General features: G+C 37.5%; 1 protein-coding gene across 5 annotated transcripts in view; it reads right to left on the reverse strand.

Annotated features, from left to right (window-relative positions):
* myo5aa (myosin VAa) overlaps positions 1-23,917 on the reverse strand; it is a 102,066-nt gene that overhangs the window by 54,866 nt on the left and 23,283 nt on the right. For all 5 annotated transcript variants that reach the window (XM_056256707.1, XM_056256706.1, XM_056256705.1 and 2 more), the window contains exons 2-8: positions 16,650-16,760; positions 13,484-13,655; positions 13,254-13,398; positions 10,671-10,827; positions 9,330-9,473; positions 3,773-3,854; positions 791-898 (exon numbers count right to left, since the gene is read on the reverse strand). In XM_056256707.1, coding sequence (XP_056112682.1) covers positions 791-898; positions 3,773-3,854; positions 9,330-9,473; positions 10,671-10,827; positions 13,254-13,398; positions 13,484-13,655; positions 16,650-16,760 — 919 coding nt within the window. The remainder of the gene's footprint in view (positions 1-790; positions 899-3,772; positions 3,855-9,329; positions 9,474-10,670; positions 10,828-13,253; positions 13,399-13,483; positions 13,656-16,649; positions 16,761-23,917) is intronic.

Genomic DNA, 23,917 nt, shown 5'->3' on the forward strand with positions numbered 1-23,917 from the left:
CAATTGTATTGATACTTTTGACACTGAATGAAAAACATTTACTTGTTTATAACCCACGTTTCTCTGAGCTTGCACCACAATGCATTCTGGGACTGCCCAGTCCGCTATCAGGGGCGTCATGCACCTAGTTTTCAAAGATTCTGAGTCATGAGAGTCAAGTGGTATATTATTATAGTATGCATAGTGGCTGGGTTCAAATCCTGATATAAAATCAATTTTATTTTGAAACAAGCTAAACTGCAACTGATCTCGACTCTGCAATTTCATGTATGGAAAACAGCGTTTTGACAGAAAAAACCCCAACCCCAAGTAAAAATAACTATTACGGTTTATCATAAAACTAAACTTAAGTTTTCACTGAAATATTACTTACTTTTGATATATGAACCAATGCAAGAACATACATTATTAACTCTTTATTAAAAACTATTCAGTGTTGCGTTGTCAAATTAATGTTCTGAAAATTTTTGGACAGAATCCCCCAACCACCGACACACAAAAACTCACAAAAAGGTGACACCTTGGGGGCAATAATAATAATTTTTAAAAAAAAGTATTGTAGAAGTCACAATCAAAATCCATTGGCTCAAAAATCTGAGGGGGCACATGCAGATCCTAATAAAAAAATGACAGTATAGCGCTTTTGGTGTACAGTGGTACATAGTAAAGCTCTATATAAAAGCCTCGTTCATTAATTGATTCACTCAATCACTCACTCACTCATAATCTGCGATTTACTTCCTCTATCACATCTTAACAACATGAGAAATTATTGAACTTTCAGTCTGACCTAGCAGTGTGAAGGCGTTCCTTGTGGTCGACATCTCCTTGGCATCATCTATTCCATCTATCACTGGGTTCCTGCCCTGTTTGGTGTAGTGAAAATTATCAGCCTTCCCTGTGGAGAAAGAAACACATGCACAAACTTTTATTATATCACTCAAATAAAAAATAAAAAAGCAGCAGCAGACTTTCTGAAAGATCTACCCCAAGACTGGGTTATCATCAAACCCAAATGTTGATGTAAAATAATCAATCTTATGAACCAATCATTTCTTATGTTCGATATGTTCAAATCAAGGAGATAATAGAGTTAAAATAAAGAGACAAACTGCAGCATTTATTTGGCTCAAACATATGTACGGTAAAGTGATTTCTGTGCAGGGGCTCGAATGAATTACTGAATCTATTTTACAGAATTACTGAATCTATTTTACTGAATTACTAATCTAATTTGACGGTTATTTGAAATGTACCATCTGAACGTACTGATTAACCGAAATGAACTGGACATTTCAATTTATCCTGAAGAAGAGGTCAGTGTGAGTGAAAATGTGTTTGATCGGTTTGCTGGCTTCTTCCAAAATGAGTTGGTTCCTTCTAGTGAATCAAAATCACAACTTACAACTGCATTATGTTGCAAAAAAGACTCTGGCAGGTCACATCAGTCAAGCTCGCATCAGCTGACTCTCAGCTGATCCACGTCTACCTATAGGAATACGACGCCTATCACAGCATCCCTATATAAAAGGTCCATTCAGTATTATCAGCAGCTTTATTGCTTTGCTCAGGAGCTTATTACCCTCCTCCATCCCCAGCTCCACCTCTCATCCAGACAGGACTTGACCTTCTGATATTCCTCTACGAATCAAGACTTATTTTTCTTGAATTGCTGTACATTAAATTATTGAACATTAATGATATCTGCAATACTGCTCTCCCTGCTCATACACATGCTAGGCTGCATGGATGCGCAGGGAGTTCTCGCCCAGAGCAGAACCATACAGCCAATCCAAAGTATACTACTTGTCAATCATCTTTGACGATAGTGGTCCTGACAGAACTGAGAGTTAAATCAGTGTAGTTACTGACTGGCTGGTTCATATGACAATATTTAACATTACAGTAAACTAAAATGTATTTTGTTAAATATCAAACATTCATTCGGACACACTGTGCTCATCAAAAGAGCTTTAATTATCCAGGAAACTCCCCAACCTTTAATAAATAGAAACTATTTGCATTAATAAAAACTATTCTCTTATACCCAGACCCTAAAATACAAAACCTTCTTCATAGATTTAACGAGCGATACACTGTTGCTTGGCAACAGAGACCGTATTGAGAGATTCACGCACACACAAACTCTCACATTAACGGGGCGTCAGCTGAGCAGGAAGTCAGCTGAGTAGGCAAACAGGAGGAGACAGAGCACAGAGCCAGCAGTGTGTGTGTGTGTGTGTGTGTTTCAAAGCAAGTGGGTGAAAGAAACAGATGATAGGGAGAGGTGTGTGTGGATCCAAACTACAGTAGGTCCAGTATTCATATGTGTGTGTGTGTGTGTGTGTATTTAGACCTGCACAGCCCGCCTCTCAGTAGGACATCTCTGATAGCCGCTCTCCATGCTGTGTCAACACGAACACACTCTAATCAGACACGTTACCCACAAACGCACATTCACCCATTTAAATAGGGACATGCCATAGACTTTTTAATTATGCATAATTATTTACAGAGACTTCATAACTTTTTATATAAAATTGATATACTAAGTACTATAGATAGACTAACCCTACTGTATATTCATTTTTAAATTATTATATATTTTTTTTTAGGATTTAAGCATCCTAAAAAAAACTATCTCATTCCATTCATCTCATTCCAAACCCTTAATATTTTGGTTTATCTTCAAAACACAAATTCAGATAATTATAATGAATCTTGAGAGGTTTCTGTCCCTCCATTGAAAGTCCAGATAACCAAAACTTAGAAGATCCAACAAGGTCATAAAACGAATCCATATGAATCGAGCAGTCTTGGTAAAGAGATACGGTCGCTTTATATGAAGAACACATGTAATTTAGGCATGTATTTACATCTAAATGATCAACAACACACATCTAGAGTATTACATATGGTAAACATGGAAGCTCAAACGTACGTGCATGATACACAAGAACCGGTGACATGCACAAGCGTCTGTGTTCACCCTACTATATGATGCTCTCTGTGTATAAAAGCCTAAATTAAATCTTCTCATCATATAAAGCGGCCGTATCTTTTGTCTTGGATTAAACCATACGGATATATTTAACAACATCTAAGTTTTTTACCTGGACTTTCAATGAAGGGACAGAAACCTCTCATGTTTCATAAAAAAATATCTTAATTTGTGTTTCGAAGATTAACTAAAGTCTTGTAAATGTAACTGAGTAAATGATTACAAAATTACATTTTTTGGGTTAACTATCCATTGAAGGCTGCACTATGTAACTTTAGGCCCTCTAGCAGTTAAAATAACAAAAAACTGCGGAACATTGTTTTGGATTTGGTTGATTGTGGTTTGATGGTTACGGGATACTATTTTAGAGCGGATGGACAAATAAATAATGTTTGTATGTTTATTTTGTTTTTACAACCAGTGATTCCTCTGAGGTTTTTTCCGATTTGAGTGATCCATGGTCAATTTTTATTGTTGATTGTGACAACAAACTTTCAGCTTCACGCTATAGACAGTCAAAAATGTGTACAGAAACAGCATGGTTAGCAAGATGGCTTTTTTTGCACGCTCTCATTAATAATATTTACAAAATATTATCGAAAAACAAAGTTAAATTGTGTACCTTTAATACTTATAAACATATAAGGACCCACCTACCAACAATTCCATTACTGCTAAAATACTCCCATGAATGAGTAATCCTAATCTGAATAATATTCTCATAAAGAAATTCTCCTCTTGAATGAAATATGCTGGGTTATGTTGTCTCACCGAGTTTCAGGGCTTTAAACTCCGGGAGGTGAGCAGATGCACAGAGCTGATAGAAGATATGATAATTCCTCTCTTCATCCGCCTGGAGAACAAGGAACGCAAGAAAAACAAAAATAGCATATAAGATTATTTAAGATCAACAGTTGGTTCCATCTGCAGTATTTTATTGCGTCACAAGAAACCTAAACAAAATTTGCAGGACTTAGAAAAACAGACGTTCAAACCAAATCCATTACTGCTCATGAAGCTGCATGGACTTATTTAAAGTGGCACTATTGTGCTTTTTCAAATATTACCTTTCATCCAGTGAGTAATATAGCCGTTTGTGAATGTAAAAGGTCTGCAAAGTTTCAAAGACCAAAAAGTGCACGACAAATAAAGTTATTGCCTCCTTTCTGCCGAAATGAGTCGTCAGCAAATTCCACCCTATGGTCATCATTGGCTGCCCGCGAGCAACGTCTACTTTGACCTGTCTTCAAACACTGTAGTTGTAGCTGAGGCCTGGGAGAGTTTGGTTCGTGTTGTTGACGTGTCGAGAACATGCTGTTCAAAAGGATACGGACTCGTGTTGAAATTGATACAGTAAAACTGATGCCATCGTTGCTGGTCGTATCACTGTGAATATAAGTGCTGAGGAAGCCTCCGGAGCTGAAATTCAGATATGGTAATGGCTGTTGTCTGTTGGCTGTTCATGCGCGCTGTAAGTGGTAGACCAACCACAACAGACTGGGCCATCTGACCAATCAGAGCAGAGTAGGCTCTCGGAAAGGAGGGGTTTAGAGAGACTGAATATTCGAACGAATCGTTTTCAGACACTTCAAAGTGTTTTTTGAACTTTGATGCATGTAAACCTATTGTAGATGCCTCCAAAACAAAATTAGGAACCTTTTATATACTGTAGCATAATAGGGGCACTTTAGCATGTTTGAGAGGCTTTGAAGGACAACACTTTTCTGGAGTATATGATCATAAAGTGTGTTAATTATGAAGTGTGTCGGAGTTGACTGTGGCATTCACGCTGACTTGTTATGCGATCAGATCTATTTATGAATAGGTATTCAGAGCTTTCAATTAGCACCAAGTAAACCAAATATCCATGAGCAAAATCACATTTCACTTTGGTTTTGAATTATATCTGTGATATTATGGACAGAATATGGATGGACAGAAACTCAATATATCATGCTAAATCTGTGATGACTACTGAACCATTATTTGAATGAGCTGCCCCTAAACACGTGGTAAACAATGTGAACTCTTCCTGTCTAAGTGGGAAGTACTTGGCCAGAATAAGCTGTGGATTAACTGTACCACAGGGGCCAGTTTGCATAAATATAAACTTAAGACTGTCAAGCAGTTAATTAGGGCTAATCAGTCTTACTTTTCGGATTCAAATTAGAAAAATCTACGTTTTTATGTAACTGACTTAAAGTTATGAACAGTCTTGAAGAAAAAAATTGATGACTAAATTGTAAAACTAGTCTAAGCATTTTATGCAATCGGCCACTGACATCACTATGGTTTCTGAGACCGAACATTCTTAAAGGGATAGTTCGCCCAAAAATTTAAATTGGCATTAATTACTCACCCTCATGTCGTCCCGAACCCATAAGACTTTCGTTCATCTTCCGAACACAAATTAAGATCTTTTTGATGAAATCTGAGAGATTTTTGCCAGCATACGTTTACAAAGAGATTGTAAAACAAATCCATATGGATCGAGCAGTTTAGTCTAAATTTTCTGAAGAGACTCGATCGCTTTATATGATGAACAGATTGAATTTAGGCTTTTCACATATAAACATTGATCAGCGAACTAACAGAAGCTCAACTGAACCTGCTTGACTTGCGAGAACGAACCTCTTGTGAAGCTCAAACGTGCTGCGTAACACACGAGAATGAACCTCATTGGCTCTCGCACGTCAAGTGAACATGCTTGAGCTTCCGTTTACCACAACTGATGTGTGAGTTGATGAGTGAATGAAAGCCTAAATTCAATATGTTTATCATATAAAGCGACTGAGTCTCTTCAGAAATTTTGGACTAAACCGCTCAATTCGTATGGATTCGTTTTACGATCTCTTTATGAACTTTTTGAAGCGTCAAAGTGGTAGTTGCGTAGCTGTCAATGGAGGGACAGAAATCACTCAAATTTTATAAAAAATATATAAAATATTCATTTGTGTTCCGAAGATAAACGAAAGTCTTACGGGTTTGGAACGACATGAGGGTGAGTAATTAATGGCAGACTTTTCATTTTTGGGTGAAGTATCCCTTAAAGAATAATATTCTTTGTAACTGCTATTTTCTTCTTAAATTCTAAATTGAAAATAAAGTCAAGAATAATTTCTTTCTTAAGAGTAATTTAATAACTAATATAAATCAATAACTCTCCATTAAATGCAATCTGCCTTTTTGACCCACCAAACTAGACCATCAATATATGAAAACCAATTTTTCCCCCATTAGATTATAATTTGAATTACTGGGCCAATGATCAAAAGAAAACTCTAGACAAATATCCCTTTTTAAATACAATTCTGTTTACCACCTACTACAGTTGATAATAACATTGTTAATTGTGCCAGGCAAAAAGCTCTGACTAATATATACCCATCAAAACCTAATTTATATAGAAATAAGGAGCGCTCATTCTGAAAAGAAGGCTAATTATTTAAATGAAATACATGCATGACACAATACCAGCACGGATCGCAGGTGGTTAGTGAATAAGATGCAGGTTTTTGTGATGAAATACCATACACAAAAAAACGGTGCAACCCATTACTGTCACAGTAATGCATGTTAAGCATGAACAAGCTTGCAAAATACCATTAAATTTACATACTTGCATAGAGTACATTTCTGGTCAAACTCTGCATCTGACAATCACACATACTTAACTCATCTGGAATTCCCCTAAGCACAACAGCAGTCTCTGTGAGTATGTTATATAACACTGAACAGACATGTTTAACTCCATTATCCTCATTCCTGTCCAGCTTTAATCTTTCTGAGCTGCCCAGAAGGAGAAAAGGCCTCTGAATTCCAAACATGTTTCTCACACCTGGGCCAGATGAAGTCATTTATGTAGGCCTGATCAGTTTTGGGGCCAATAATAATGGTGCAAAAAACAAACAAATTTTTTATATAAAATTATATAATATAATATAAGTTATTATCAGTTGCAGAAATGTTGGTGCATCACTATGAGGACAGCCATTTGTAGTGGTGTCCGAAAACCATAGTGGACGAGTGAACTCATTCATCCCATAATAATCCACCACAATGAGTGTACAATCGATGTATACTCAACACCTAGAGAACACGATGCACTGAATGCCATGCTGCACCTCAAGCACACTCAGTGTCTGAATTCGTTTGCTTGTTTTCATTCATTCAGTGTACTATATTAGCGGAGTAATGTAGTGAATAATGAATAAGGGGTATGGGGGACGATTTCGGATACAGCCTATATTTGCTCAATGAACAGCTTTCTTTTAAAACCTAGTGGGCTGCCTTGTTGTCTACTGTTTACATAGGCAGCTACCTTGCAAGGCAGCATCCTTAGGTGACTGACTCTTCATAACCATTTAAAAAACATTCCTCACTTGAAGCTCAACAAAGACTCGACTGACAATTTATTCCAAATAAGTGTGAAATTAGCATCTTGCTAAGCTAACAATTTTATGTGATACTCTATAGACATACAAAGCACTCAGCACACAGAAATATAAAAAAAAAGTCCATTTTAAATTTTATTTAACTGTATTTAGCAATCCCTTTCAGCACTGGCTGACATAATATTTTAATTGACATTTTCCTCGCTTCATCCGCTATTTTGGAATTCATTCATCGCAGTACATTCTGGAATTTGGCCAGATAAAGGTATCGAAGGAGGCAGCATAATATTAGCTTAGCTCACTAGGGCTTGGAGTCCTGAAAGTGCAGAAAGACATAGGAGCCTTCAAGAAATGAAAATCGTACTGTGAATTAAATCCCTGAGGTATCTGAGAGGAGCTAAAATTAGATCTGCCATAAGCAGGAAGTGCGGTGTGCTTCAGAGGGAGTGGCGGCTGCTCCTCTTTGTGTACACTGTCTTAGGCCATTTTTCAAAGCAGTTTCAATTTAGTTATAGCACAAAATACACATGAATGAACACCAGAAGGATTGTTGAAAGATCCAGTACAGCTCATGTAATCGCTCAATCAGTGTTTCAACTGTGGAAGGGTGTCGACGAAACAGCTTGTAAACAATATGTCACTTAACATTACATTTACCTCAGAAAAGCCTTTCAATGTCTATAGCTGGATAGTTGGTTGGAAAAATGAACTCTAGAAAGGAACATTTTGCTGCAATATAACATATTATTTATATTTTTACATGTTCTTTAATATTGAATGTGTGTTTGAATACCTCAGTCAAGTTTTTATGACAGCCACCGTTTAAGTATTTATATTTCAAAGCACAAAGTGGAGTAGAAACATAAATATGTCGTTAAAAAAATTATATTATAAAGTTGTTATTATTATAAAAATTAATTGTGCAATTTAAACATTTGTATACAAATCAGTTGTTAATTTTAACCTTTAATATTATCGTAATGTTGGAAAACAGCATGACTCGTATGTCCCCATCTATTCATGCAAATGTAAAAATCAAGTAGAGTATCTGATATGTCTGGGATACAATTTTTTTTTTTTTTTACATAATAAAAACCCTCAGAAAGACTCAAAAGCGCACAAACAAAGTTACTCTCTGGATCACTAAGTGTTTGATAACATCTGGTGGTAATTCTGAAATACAGCAGGCTTTTGGTTTTAAGACTACAAAGAAGAAACCACACATTAATTCAGTATTCCATTGAGGAAGAAAAAAACTGACATGGAAAAATCACATTTGAGGGCAATGAGAGAAATCAACATTTCCATCTGAGAGGCACAGATTTCAATGCTCTACCGTATTCTAGATTGATTCTTAAACATTCATATAATCATACCTTTGCTAAACGGATTTGTTTTGCTTCAGTAAAGTTCTGGGATGACCATGGCACTCTTTTAGATTATAAAGCCTTTATTATTTCATGGCTACACACAAAACAAAGCTCTCCTACGCATTTCGACGCATGCAGAACGAATGATTCAGAAATTGTCCTGGTTATGACATCACAAACATCACTACATCAACATTTGACCACCAAGATTTTTACATACTGTACTATATATCCATAAACTATTTAATTCCAGATTTTATGCCAAAGGCACTATTACAGTACTCTTTTCATCAGAAAGGTTAGCCAATCCTGACATAGGTCAAGTCTTAAAGGTACAGTTGCAAAGAGTCTGTTTCATTCTAAATGTCAAAGAGAGGGTGGAAAATGGTCTTGATAAATAATATTTTATGCTCGATAAATATTTGATTTGTGGACCTTTTGAAGATTGTGGACCTTTTGGGCCAAAAAAATATGCTGAGAAGGTTTAGAATATGGGTAGTTTAAGATATAAAGGCCAAAGTGAATCTCCAAAGTGACAGAATGTCATTCATGCTCATCCCTCACCTGAAATACGACGCGTGATTTCTCCAACAGATATGTCCTCATGTTCGCACCAATGATGTGATACCTCTTATCAAAGCCGATCTCAATGTATTTCCCAAATCGACTGCTATTGTCATTCCTGGTGGTCTTGGCGTTACCGATGGACTAGAGATGAGAACAGAAAAGACATCAGTTTGAGTGGAAGTACTGGACTGACCTGGGGGTTTCTTTGTTGTTTCAGTTAGAAGAGAACAGGGTTAAAGGTTTAAGGAGCACACAGAAAGGTTATTGATTCAAAAACAGAGTGACAGGAAGATCATGTGTGTGGGAGACTAGATCATGTGGGGGGGGGGGGGGGGGGGGGGGGGGGGTATATTAGTATAAATATTTCAAATACTTTCACACAATATTTTACAATCTCTTTTATTATAAGGCTGTAAAAAAAAAGCAAATCAATGCTCATGCAAAGGGCATGGGAGAGTCAACATTTTTTCAAGAACTGACAAATATGTAAAAGTAAGGTATTTAGGGTAAAAAGCACACTTATTGTTATGGTGTTAATTGTTCATTTTTAAAATATAGGTACACAATAGTGGTGTACTTTGTTTAGCTTTTTACTTCTGGTGATTGAATTTAGGCCTCAAAATTATTAAAAGTAGTCAATTGTGAAGGTTATCATGATGGACAAAACGTGTAAGAATCATAGTTTGGTTGGTCACAGAGCATATTTTCTGCGATAATCCAAAACCCAATGTAAAGATCCTATTGTGCTTTTGTTGAGGGAACCAGGGCGATGCTAACTTTCGGGTTGGCCTACAAAAAACATATATATATATATATATATATATATATATATATATATATATATATATATATATAATTTTACATAATTATTCCACATAATGTTTGGAACAGCCTTTATGTTTGGAATTCCCATGATGCTTTTACATGCCAAAATGTATACAGAGGAAACATAGTGATTGTGTCTGTTTTAAGTATGTTGAAGAAATGTGTGAGTTAAGGACAGCAGAGAAGGTCATGTGAGCTTTATGCTAACACTACATTTACTCTAATACACATGTGAGCACTCAAATACACACACACACATTCTCTCTCTACTGTTGTACTGAGTGAAATGAGCCCTGGGGAGATAAAGACCATGCAGTGAAGAGGAGATATAACAGTCTGAACAAGGCACTCATATTCAGCCAGTGAACAGCTTTTAGTCTCCCAGCCCAAGGGTTTTGGCTCTCTGAGATATAAATGTCTGTATTATTAAAGACCTTCATGAAAACAAACCGCCCGAGTCTCAGCACTGATTCCAGAATGACGCACTGATCTAGTGATGCAGGAAAAACTCACCTCCATGATGGGGTTGGATGCCAGAACTTTCTCCTCTACATTGGCTTCACTGGCAGAGCCGCTGACCGTGGCAAAGTAACGCATGGCGTATTTTGCTGAAACAGTTTTCCCTGCTCCAGATTCTCCACTCACAATGATGGACTGATTCCGCTCATCCCTGAATGATGCAAAAATACAAAATGAAATAAGATTTTTAAGAAAATGTGGTGTTGTCAGTGGTTACTAGTGCCACTAGGACACTCAACAATATTATTGATCTGCCCGCATTGACGCCATTATATGAGAACTGAACTGAGCTTGACGATGACATCACTTTTATATATATATAAATAAACTAAATTAATAACTTTTTTTACAACAAAAATGAACCATCACTGAACTTACTTAAGCTGGACTACGGCACTATTTTCTTCTAGATCTGCTGTACAGCCGAAAAAAACTTTGTTGCATTATTATCACTGTAAAGCTGCTTTAATACAATCTTTATTGTAAAAAGTGCTATATAAATAAAGGTGACTTGACTTGGCTAGATACCAGGGTGCTTAATACACACTAGAGTTTACACATTAAGAATGCTGAAAATCTATTGATTTGTATTGGTGTATAATGGTGTATTGCAAAGACAAAGAGGAAAAACACAAGGCTCTTAGAAAATGATGCTCCGTCATGTGGTAACTGAGAAAACTGTAGCTTTTGCTGCCACACAGGCATCCACTGATCAATGAACCTTTCAGACAGACAGCTTCAGTAGTGCACACCATTGCAGCTGCATTGAGAAGGAACAAGAGACCCAAGAAAACGAGCGAGAGAAACATAACCTTGGCTGGGCTATTTTTGGCTGGGCTGCAGTGAGCAACATCCTGACCTACAAACCTTCCCCTTAGATTGAGCAGTATAGCTCATACTAACACAGAGACATACACTATGCAAATATGAATGCTTGGCTGATGCAATGCAAGTGCAGATCCATTGTACCTAAAAGGATAGTTTTCGATAAAATGAAATATATTCTGAAAAAAGTGGTCAAAATGAAGTTCGCTTGGAGTTTTTGTTTGTGGTTCGAAACTGTCCAGATAACTTTGCGTTGGCTAGTAAACACCTTAGATCTGAAATTGGTCCATGACAAATACGTAATAGGTAGGTGTACTCTGGGGCTCCACCTTTTAATATTTTTCAGGTTCACTTCTACACTCAAGCCATCAAGGTCAGGCATGAGTAGGCTTACTAAAAACATGAACACACTTTAGTTGAAATTGAAGTTGTAATTATAATTTAAATTGTGATTTCCAAAACTGTAGAACCGGGGCTGTTTTGTGTGTGTGTGCGTGCGTGTGTAAAGCTCATGTCAAATTTACCATTGTTCTGCTACTTTTTTCCAGGGGAAGTTATTTCAATAGAAATCCACATTACTGGGAATTTGCATAAGGTTGAAAGATTTTCCCATGCAGATTTCGCATCAGCTTCAGTTGGTCATGCAAGTTCGCTGTGTTGACCAATAGAAAGCTGCTTGGTTGACATCTGTTTGAGCTTCATATATAGCTTCACTATTGATAATAAACAATGGACCTTTTTTGTCCATGAAATTCGTCTGCAATTTCAAAAATGTGATCACACCTTATTGCTATGTAACAATAAAGCCCTATATAAATAAACCTTACTTAACTTGAATGGCGTAGTGAATATCAGACAAAATATCCATTTCTCAACTGCACTTTTCTCATCATTCTTGTTGTGTGTGTGTTGTGTTATTGGCCCTGTTAACACCTGGAATTAAGATGTGTTTTGGTCGATCGGATCACAAGTGGACGATGCTAAATACAGGTGTAAATGGGGTCTAAAACGTTTTGAGCTTGTCCACTTCCGACCACTTCCAGAGGTAGTCGAAAACGCATTAGACCAGATTGCTTTCGTAGTGTAAACGCTCATCAGGTCGAATGCGTTCGAACAAACACAGAAGATGCCTACTCTCCTCCTCCAGCTTTAATGCCTAAATGTTAGGGGAATTGCGCTAGCCAGACGGGATTTAAACTGTCGGCTGAAGACCCAAGTTTGGTTAGAAGATGAAAAACAATCCAAGCACAATGTTCTTCTAACACACACACTCACCACGTTCAGCGTGGTCTAGTGGCTGTAAGATCAATAACAAAAGCTGATGCTCTCAGTAGGTTTTTCCATCGTCTCCTTTCGTGTTCATATCTAAATGGCACAAGCTTATTTGGTCCATTAGATCGAAAGATTAAAAAAAAAAAAACATACATGATAGACCCTCTCCTCGAAAAAATCCGGACAGAAGTGGTTGAAAGTGGACAAAAAAAAACTTGTGATACGGTCGACCAAAACGCATCTTAATACCAGGTGTAAACAAGGCCATTTAGAAAATAGTGTGCAGCACATACTATTCATCTAAACACTGCTCCCATCAACATGGGCGGTCATGTATTTCAAATCTGTTATTACCCCTGCCCTGAACAAAGAACAAAACAGACCTTCACCATGAGCATATCAGGGCCTTTTATTCAGGCCCTTATTCAGGTAACGATCAACCAACAACAGTTCAACTAACTTAAACTTGCTCAGCCCCACCTGGCCATCTGTTTGTAAGCCTCTTCTGCCACTGCGAAGATGTGAGGGTCCATGTCGCCCATATTCTGCCCGCTGTACGCATTAATGATGTCGGATCCATAGATGGGAAGCGTCTCATATGGGTTTATAGCGACCAACACAATACCTGGGTCAAACGATAAAAGACAATTGAGCCCAAATATTTCCAGACACATTAAATGCGTGTATGTCTTGTGTATGTGTGTGTTTACCGCAGTAAGTGTAGATGAGTTTGGAATCGGTGAAGCGCACTTTCAGGTTGTGTAACACAGCAGGCTCGTGAAGGTAGCTGAGAGCCGTCAGGTCATTTTCTCCCACCAGGATATCTGGGTTACGCAGATGTGGCAAGTTGTTCGTCTTGGGGTCCAATTTGTACTCCAATTCCTGAATTACACAATTCACAGCACAACAAATTATATGAAGTTGTGTTTTGAGGGGAACCGTCATACATCTTCTGAAGACAAACAATGGTTTCCTGTGAGGAACAGGCTGAAAAACGGACTCATTTACGTTTCAGGATATTCAAATCTGATTTGTTGGAATTGGTTGCACGCCACAGTAGAATTTGACATTTGACATCACTGAGGTATCAGGATAATACAGGCTAAAATGAATGGATAGATCACCCCAAAATGCCATCTGTCATGTGTTCACCCTCATGTCATTCCAAACCTATATGAATTTCTTTCTCCTGTGGAACATCAAAAAAGACATTCTGAAAAAATGTTGGTAATCATACAGTTTTTGGGTACCATTAACTTCCATTGTATGAAAAAAAAATATTAAGACATTTCTCTTTTTTTGTTTTTTTTTCCACAGATAAAAAAATAAAGGTTTTATTTTTTATTTTATTACTTGTACTTCTGGTACGATTTTCATTGGATGAAGACTCACACAAAACTATCAAATGACTTCAGTCTGACATACTTAATAGAGCAAAGTCACATGTTTTTGTCTTTTTTTGGAGCTAGACAATTAATAATCACTTGCATTATAAGGCAAATATCTAGGTCAACAATCTGCAAAACGTCTTTTGTGTTCCACTGAAGAAAAAAAAATATATTTTTTGAACAACATCAGGGCTGGAATAGGAAAATGCTAGAGGCGCCCACACTGAAGTTTGTAGGTGTGTTCGACTTGAAGCTAATACTGTACCACAAGAGCGTTTCGAAAGTATACGGTGCCATATGCTCTCTAATCACTCTCGCAATACTTTGATGTCATACACCGATCTGTCTGCGCAGCGCCACTTCAATTCGAACACTCCTACAAACTTCACCTGAGAGAGACCGATGGCCGAATTTATGACACATGATAAATTAGCATTAGCATGCCATAGATAGCCAAGAAGCCTTTTGGTGCCTAGGGAAGAAGAGAAAAGGAAGAAAAAGAGGATAAAGACAGAAGTAATGTATTGAATGGACATTTTATCTAATTGCATAATAGTTAGACGATAACATTGGTTATTTTGAAAAAGCTAGCTATCGAGCTAGAGATAACGTCAGGTTTTTTTACCTTAAAATAGAAACATTTTATGTAGAACTCACTTTTAAAAAGATCTACATTTCTCGGTTTCATCCATAGTGATAACATGAAAAATGTGCCATAGTTTAATAGAAGATTGCTGCCATCTACTAGAAAACAAACACTCTTAAAATTAATTTAAAAAAATAAACCATATGTCAGAGAAGTGCTCAATGAATACTGGTTTTGTGCATGAATTGGTGATGTCAATTTACACAAATTCCCATGATCGAGCGTCGTTTAAATTAACGATCAATTAATCGTTAGCCTTAATACTGCAATATGCAACTACTGTCACGGTATGTTGCCAAAGAGTCCTCACGAAGACGAAATAACAAGTGAAAAGTCTTTAATCCAAATAACTCCGGAAGATACAGGAAAAACAGGCTTGCAACACATTACCAACATGACGTTCAGACAGGACAAAGAACTCAGGAAACATGGGACTATAAATACTAAACCAAACGAGGACTAATGAACTAATTAACAAGGGACAGGTGAATGAGATGAATCAAAGAAACACATGGGAAAACTGGGTCAACTGAAAATGAGCAAAAAGAAGGTGAACACAAAGACAAAACATAACATGAAATGGACCAAAAATGGAACTGACACGGAAAAAGTAAAAAAAAGAATAAAAATTATGAAGTGCCCATGAGAGGGACTGTAGAAATTTCAAAACTAAAGTGTGACAATCGGATAAAGAAATGGTGTGACCATCGGAAAATCAAATGCTCATTGGATCACAAAAATAGGTTGAGAAGAAAAGAAGACGCATACCTAAGTATTATGCACATCTAAAAATAAGGTGCTTTTCAAGCCACATCTTCCGTCATCAACAATTAAATCACCAATAAATTATTACATACAAAATCTATTATGATTGATGTGGTTTGGAATTGGAGAAATGACCTTGAAACAAATATGATCAGAATATCTAATAATTATGCAAAATTGCATATACTGTAATTCTTACGTAATTCTAGTTATGTACATTTAAGTTAAGTGGAACTACTTTTTCAAAATGGGGAATTTCTACATTATTACTGACATCTTTCCAGAGTTTGTTGCATGTAAACAGCGCTTTACAGATCATGTAACATCAGGTGTATTCCATGCCCCTTTCTTGTACAAACTGAAATAAAAAAGAAGTGCATTCTTACAGACAGCACCTTTAAATTACTAGAATGCAACCTCGTAGTTGCGTTCTCGATTAGTAAGCGATGAAATTACCAAAAAGTATTCAATTATGTAACTGATAAGTCATGTGTTAGCTGGGAAGGATTTGCATGCAGGTATGATGTTCATTATATTTATCAGGATCAGTGTCACTGTCCATATATTTTATTAACAGTTCAGTTCATGTTAGTATTGTTTTTACCATGGTAACTGTAGTCTCTGTCACCTTAAAAACCTTTTCAACATTATTTTCTTTATTTTTTGATGACAAATACTAACTAAGACTAGTTTGAGACATCTATTTATTAGCATTACTATTTATTCATCAGTGTTATTGATATTCTTACAATTTATGTGTGTTAGGTAAAGTGGGACGGTGTGTGAATCAACCATTTTTGAGAAATAAATTAGCTTGATTCAAATTCCTACAAATTTGGGTAGTGGTTTAATGACCATATAGGAAAATGTGGGTCCCATGGCCAAACCAATTGAGAAGCAAAATGGTTAATGGTTAATGATCTGGGCTGCTAACACAAAGGTTGTAGGTTCAATCCCTTGGACAAATCCCAAGAAAATTAAAGTGCTCCAGTAAATCCATTGTACGGTGAGTAATGTTCATACAAATAATCTGATGAGGCTTATAAAAACTCATTACTCAAATATACACACACTGACCTTTCCATCCTCTAGCTGTAGTTGCAGTACTCCGTCTCCTTGTCTGTAGTCCTTGGTGAGCTCTGCTGACCTCCACACTTCCTCTACATCCGGGATCCAGACCCGGGCATACTGTACAGACAAAATTATCAGTTAATATCACTCGGCAACACAGTGTTCCTTCAGTATTGCTCTTTATCTGGTTGTTTTAACACACATATTTGAAAGCATTGTGATTCATTATAAGAGCAAGTCAATTCTGTCAGTTGATGCAGAAAAAACTGTGAAAAACAGATTAAAACATTGAATCACATGACACACAGGAACTCAAAAGCAGGCAAAAGAGATCAAGAACCAGCAGCATTACATCATGCAATTCTGCTATTTTTAAAGGTTCCCAACTTTCTGCACATCACCTCATTTCTTAAAGAGTCTGAAAACGTTCATTCGAAGATTCAGTCTCTCTAAACCCCTCCTTTCCACGAGCCTACTCTGCTCTGATTGGTCAAATGGCCCAGTCTGTTGTGATTGGTCCACCGCTTAAAGCGCTTGATGGAATTTGTCAGTCCTTTTACATTTACAAACATCTATACACTGCAAAAAATGCTTTTGTTACTAAGTATTTTTGTCTTGTTTCAAGTCCAAAATCTAAAAATATCAAGATGCATTTACCAGATAAGTAAAATTACTTAATATACTGTATTAGCTATGTCTCATTTTCTGGAAGTGAGTTATTGCTAAGAAAAACCATCTTAATTCAAACAAAAACAAGACATTGGCAGATAATTTAGCTTGTTTTAAGCAAAAACTCACTAATTTAGATTTTTCCCCAAGAAACATAATCTTAAACCATTTTACTTGTCTAGTAAATTCATCTTGATTTAAGAATCTTTCGATATTTGGACTGGAAACAAGACAAAAAATACTAAGTAAGAAAAGCTTTTTTGCAGTGTATTACACGCAGCATGAAAGGTAATATTCGATAAAGCATAATGGGGCACTTTAAAGGTGCACTATGCAGGAATTCCGTTTTTGTCAAACAGCGACCCCTAGAGTTGCTGTGGAGTACTTGTACTGTCGTAAATAGCATTCACGCAGAGATGGCTCTGCACTCACGGCCGGATCCCCTCCCCCTGTCCACCGGTACCTGTTCAGTAGGATGGAAGCTGTAACGAGTTGAAATAAGGTGTGGCCCCTTTAAGAGCTGCGCGCGCCCTGTTTAACTGTCGGCAGTCTGTATTGTATGTGCGCCTCGAACACCACATGTATACGGCGCCGGGTTATTTCTGTTTGATGCTTATTTTATCAGAATTTTATCAGATCTTTTTTGCCGTAAAGCAATTCGTTACATCGCGAGACCTGATATCACGCGACACTTCCCGATGCTGCGGCCGGCGGCACGCCGGCTCAAAGTTGCAAGTGTGTTTTCTCCGCTCACATGCGATAGGGGGGTGCGAAACGACAGAGACTATTTATATAGAGACATGCCACTTCATCAATCCTTAATACAACTATATGGGGAAAACCCGTAACACCAAAGATGGCGGTTGTATGCACATGTCCCGCCCCTCCCGCTGGAAAGCCAATCGTCTGCTTTTAACAGTCAAGCCGGGAAACATTTAAGCCTATCGTCTGGTTCCACTGACGCATGCGCACAGTTGAGGTTTGCGACAGCGCAAAATACGTTACTGTTTGAAAAGGCGGCAGATTTGATATGCAGTGTATGTGTGAGTTGTGTAAATATCAGACATCAGAAGTCTCCCGCAGATTGATAGTGGCTCCCTGATGCCCGCAAATTAGTTCAAATCTCCCGGAATCTAGAGCGAGCGAGCAAGAGCTTGCACATACTGTGCTTCAAACTGTGTAGCGCACGCACGACCGAGGGAGAGAACCCTTGCGCATGCGTAGTAAAAGTATAACCTGTGGGGAAAAAGGCGTTTTAAACCTTATTTTGGGGCAAAGTCATCAAACTTTTTCAGCGATTTTTATCATAATTTACTGCTGTTTCTATACATGCAGTTTTTATGTCCCGGTGACCAGTGAAACTGCAGTTCTGACTCTCTGCCCATTCATTTAGATAGGAGCCTGGTCTTGTTAGTCCGAAATAGCTGCCCAGAGGCGTTGCCAAGATGGCGGCCGAGTGGCATGACTTGCCTAAAAGGACTTTGGAAACGACCACCATTCAACCCGAAAAGAGTAATATAACCATTCCAACGACTCCGAAGCTGTTCGGTTGAGGTAAAAAACCTGCATAGTTCACCTTTAACATAAATTACAATTTTTAAAGAATCATGTCATGCCATACAACATAATCCATGCAGTGCTGAATGTTTTTTTATTATTATTAATGTTTTTTTTTATATACTTATAGCTGGCTTATAATTTGCATCAGCTGTCATCCTGCCTGATCTGCCTCATCACTAAATCATAATTACAACCGTAATAATACAGACAGCATGAATGCAGTCATGACAACAGTAGACAAACAGCAGTTCATCTGATTCCGAGAGAACAACCAGAACCAACCAATAATCCTGATTATACATGAATGACTGACCCTATAAACATGAAGACAGAAACAAACAACGAAACTAAAGAAAAGAACGTAGTTAAAATGAGCACATTTATGACAACTAGCTGCACACTAAGTTTAGGCCTCCAGACTGTGGTCCATTATCCATAATATTACTAAAGAAAATGATACAATATTGATACAAATGCCTTTAAAGCTGACACAAAATATAGCCTAAAGAGAATAAGTAAGCATGGATGATCTATTTCAAACAATTCTGGCTCCTCCATGTTTCTGAGTCAGTGTGTGTTTTAAGCGTTTCAGAAAGCAGCCTGACCGTGTCAGCAGCGGTTACGTCAGAGTTAGTCACGCGGGCCAGATGGGAATAGTCCACTCCAGGTTTCCACACCATCATTATAACTCTTTCGTGTATGAGCCTCACACAGACACACTGCCCTACACCTCAGAAGACTGCTCATGCATTTTTAACATGGAGTGATATTAACTTCAAAAGTACCAATACTAGTGAAATTTCACAATACTAGCCTACAGAAAAAAAAAAAAGTATAAACATTATCCTTTAAATAAATTAACAAATTAAAAAATAAAATAGAAGTATTTCTCAATTAAGCATTATGCTTTTATTCTGCTTCCAGTTTGTTTTTGATTTAATTCAAATAAATTAAAGGGATAGTTCACCCAAAAATAAATATTCTGTCATTAATTTCTCATCCTGTCTGTCATAGACTTTCATTCATCTTCAGAAACGAAGATCTTTTTTAATGAAATCTGAGAGCTTTCTGTCCCTCCATTGACAGCTACACAACTACGACTTTGACGCTTCAAAAAGTTCATAAAGAGATCGTAAAACGAATCCATATGAATTGAGAGGTTTAGTCCAAATTTTCTGAAGAGATTCGATCGCTTTATATGATAAACAGAATTAATTTAGGCTTTTATTCACATTTAAACATTGATCAGCAAACATAAACAGAAGCTCAACCAAACCTGTTTGATGCGAGAGAACAAACCTCTTGCGGAAGCTCTAACGTGCTGCACAACATACAAGAATGCACCTCATTGGTTCAAATGTAATGCGCAACACACGAGAATGAACCTCATTGGTTTATATGTGCTGCGTAACACACGAGAATGAACCTCATTAGTTCTTAGGTCAACCGAACATGCTTGAGCTTGTTGATGAATGTTTAGCCTAGATGTGAATAAAGGCCTAAATGTTTGTGCATAGAGAGTTGTATGTATGATAATTAATGGTCGACCAATATTGATTTTTTGATGGCTGGTGCCAATATCTTATAGAGCAAAGTATTATACCTAATATTTAATATGATTAATTTAGTGAAAATTAAAATGCCATATGGCCAACTGGATATAGCACAGTATAGTTTGAAATCAAGGGTTTAAAGTTTGTCAATTGTGTGTGTGTCCAGTGGCTTTTGAACTCTCCTCTCCGCATTCAATCCGCATATAGGCTACTTACACACGGAATACAAGCGTTCATGCAGTCTACACATGCACACTTCACAAGATGGATTCGACTTAGTCTGCAAGGTTTGTGAAATCCAATGTTTATTAGATATTCAAAGATTTGAATATAAATCTGTTTTTTGCTAAATGCTGACTGTAGATTAGATAGTGTTATATTGTTTGCCTTTCTATTACTAATAATATAAAAGCAGACACTATAATAATAACGTATAGAAGTTGCTGAACAGAGAAGATGGAGAATGGAGCGCTGTGTGCTCAGTTGCTGGCGTTCTCAGCGATGTCAAAATAAAAGTCCCACTTCCAACACATCGACCAAACAGAAAAACGTATCGGCTGATGGCGATATTTAAAAAAATGCCAATCAGTTGTCCACTCCACCACTAATAACAATTATACATAACATACGGTTCAGAAACAATACGCAAGATGCAGGGACTTGTGCGTTTGTTTAACCTGAGTCTCTGGAGAAGACCATCCCAGAACTGAGCTCCTAGCAACAGAGAGACAGGAACAAGAGGAGAGAGGATAAAAATAGCATCTCAACACGATCACACACACACACGGTCACTACACACGACACAACTTGCTCCTCTCTCCCACTTGGTCACATTCACACTCAATGACGATTAGCCTATACCCATAATGCCAGAAAATTGAGGATTAGAAGACAATGTGAAAATCAGTAAGTGTGGTTGTTGCAATACATCTGAGAAAACATGATAATCCTCATGTGACACAACCACATGATTCAGCAGACAGAGACAGACATACACGCACACACACACCTGACCCAGCAACTAATGAAAGGGCATCTGTAATGTGACATAATACATGAACTTGTGGCATGTTCAGCACACACACACTCATATGAAATGATGCATCTAGAAGGTTTTATTATAGAAATATTTAATGCTCAGAGGCCTCATACACACAGCTAGGTTTTGGGATTGAAAACTGCATTTAAACGCGTGAGTGAAAAGTTATCATTTTGTTTTAACCAGTCACTCACAAAAAAATGTTGAGTTATAACTACAGTAATGTCTTGACATCTCATGTCTTTAAAGGGGCCATATGATGGTTCTAAAAAGAACATTATTTTGTGTATTTGGTTTAATGCAATGTGTTTACGCGGTTTTAGGTAAAAAAAAAAAAAATCATTATTTTACACATATCTTACATTATTGTTGCTCCTCTATGCCCCGCCAGATTTTTACAAAGCTCATCGTTCTGAAAAGCGCGGTGTGCTCTGATTGGCCATCGATCCAGTGCATTGTGATTGGCCCAAAAACCTTAATCATGTGACGGAAGTGTCACGCCCCTGACCATATTTGGAACATCAGCTCCCAAAGCAATAATGACAGGTGATAATGGCCCTCATTTATCAAAAGTGCGTACACCAAATTTCCAGCGTACACCTGGCGTACACCCAAAACCACGGTGACTTTGAGATTTATCAATATGAACGTTGGCGTACGGCACGCTCAAATCCTACGCCAGCTCAGGAGGTGGTGTACGCACGTTTTGAGTTAGTGCGGAAATGCGCAGAAAAACAATTCCTAACACCACAAAACGCACTGACAAACTAACTGATCAACTGCTCAAACTGACATAACTAAAAGATATGATATATTGATATATGACCAACAACAACAACAACAGTAATTATAAACTTCAGTGTTTATTTTTGTGCAACATGGACTTCAATGTTTAATTTGACTTTACCAAAGCATTTGATTTATAAGCATATGTATTCCTTCAGTTGCGAGCCTGTGCGCTTTACCCTGACGTTTCATGGTTAGGCCCGGCAAGTGCGCACGGACTGGGTTCGGTAACGAAAGGCTTTCAATGACCAAAAAATAATTCAGACTGACAAAATAATAAAAAAAACATTCTTCTTCTTTTAAATAATAATAATAATACAAATAATAATAATGACATTCTTCTTCTAAATAACAATAAGCGTCATTAATAATACAAAGCATACTAATAATACTAAGAATAATATTACAAATTGTCATGCAATTATTAATGTGAATGAATGGTACTCCACATCACATCATCATCATCACTATTGTACACCCCATACATGTAACGTGATTCGAAATTGAATGCTAATTCAAAAGACGTGCTGTAAAATAATGCATTGTGATAGGACATTTCGGCTCCACGTCGGAGAAGTTTCTCTTCTATGCCGTCTTCCGTGTGTCCATGGCGTAAAATGAGGGCGTGGGGGAAGCGGAGACTTGAATATATAGGGGCGTGTTATTCTAATGACGATCGTTTTCAGCCGCGGGATTTATCAAGGGCAGGTATTGCGTACACCTGGATTTCAAAGGTACGCACAGCTTCATAAATCAGGCGGTGAGAGGAGTGTAAGCATAATCTTACGCCAACATATACGCCCGTTTCTACGCAAGAATGATAAATGAGGGCCAATGTCGGTACTACCAAGCTGATCGATCAACTTTGCCAGCGTGACTGGACCAGATCGTATTAGATTGGTAAGGTTTTATTTCATTGGGTACATAATTACTGATTATAATCTGTGTTTTTACACGCTACGGGTGTGAGAACACTAAACATAAAACTATGTCTGCATTTGTGATCATAGTAACGACAAGCAAGCGCTACTCTATACTGCTCAAAACTCACATTTAAATAGTCAGTAGCAAATTCTTTAAAGACCCACTCCGATGAAAATAATGTTTTTCTAGGTGTTAACATGTTCTTGTGGCATTTTTCTGATGTTAGAGGACATATCTTGAGAAAAATAAGCTCAAAGTTGTATTTCTGAGTATTTCTACATTCAAATGGCTGTGAATCAGTAGCAGACGCTAAAATGCCGGCTAAAATAGACTGGAGTTGTGACGTAGTAACTCCACTGGGCGTCTCCACACGTGACGTCTTGGAGTGAAATAATGATCGGTGATAACTTTGATTAACTTCGGATAATAATAATTAACGTGTATATAATACTGTTGCCCCACCGGTATTGGGGGTGTAAGCTAACGGGAGAGACAGAGCTCTCAGCAACGGGCAGGGGGAGGGTCGTCTCCGTGCCAACGGCTCCGCCCACAACGCAGAGGCGAATTGCTAATGAGCTACTGCCGCTCTGCTGAAGCGAAGTCCCAGAAAACGGCACAGGTTTTGTGATTTTGGCTAAAAATGGCATAATCATAATTTAAAGACCACTGGGAATGTTTAAAAATAGCTCAAAATATGATCGGAGTGGGACTTTAAATATGAAACCAAACTTACAGGCTGTGTC

Source organism: Rhinichthys klamathensis, unplaced genomic scaffold (assembly GCF_029890125.1).
Source record: "Rhinichthys klamathensis goyatoka isolate OS25496 unplaced genomic scaffold, OSU_Roscu_1.1 h1tg000131l_1, whole genome shotgun sequence".
In the NCBI taxonomy this organism is placed as follows: Eukaryota; Metazoa; Chordata; class Actinopteri; order Cypriniformes; family Leuciscidae; genus Rhinichthys; species Rhinichthys klamathensis.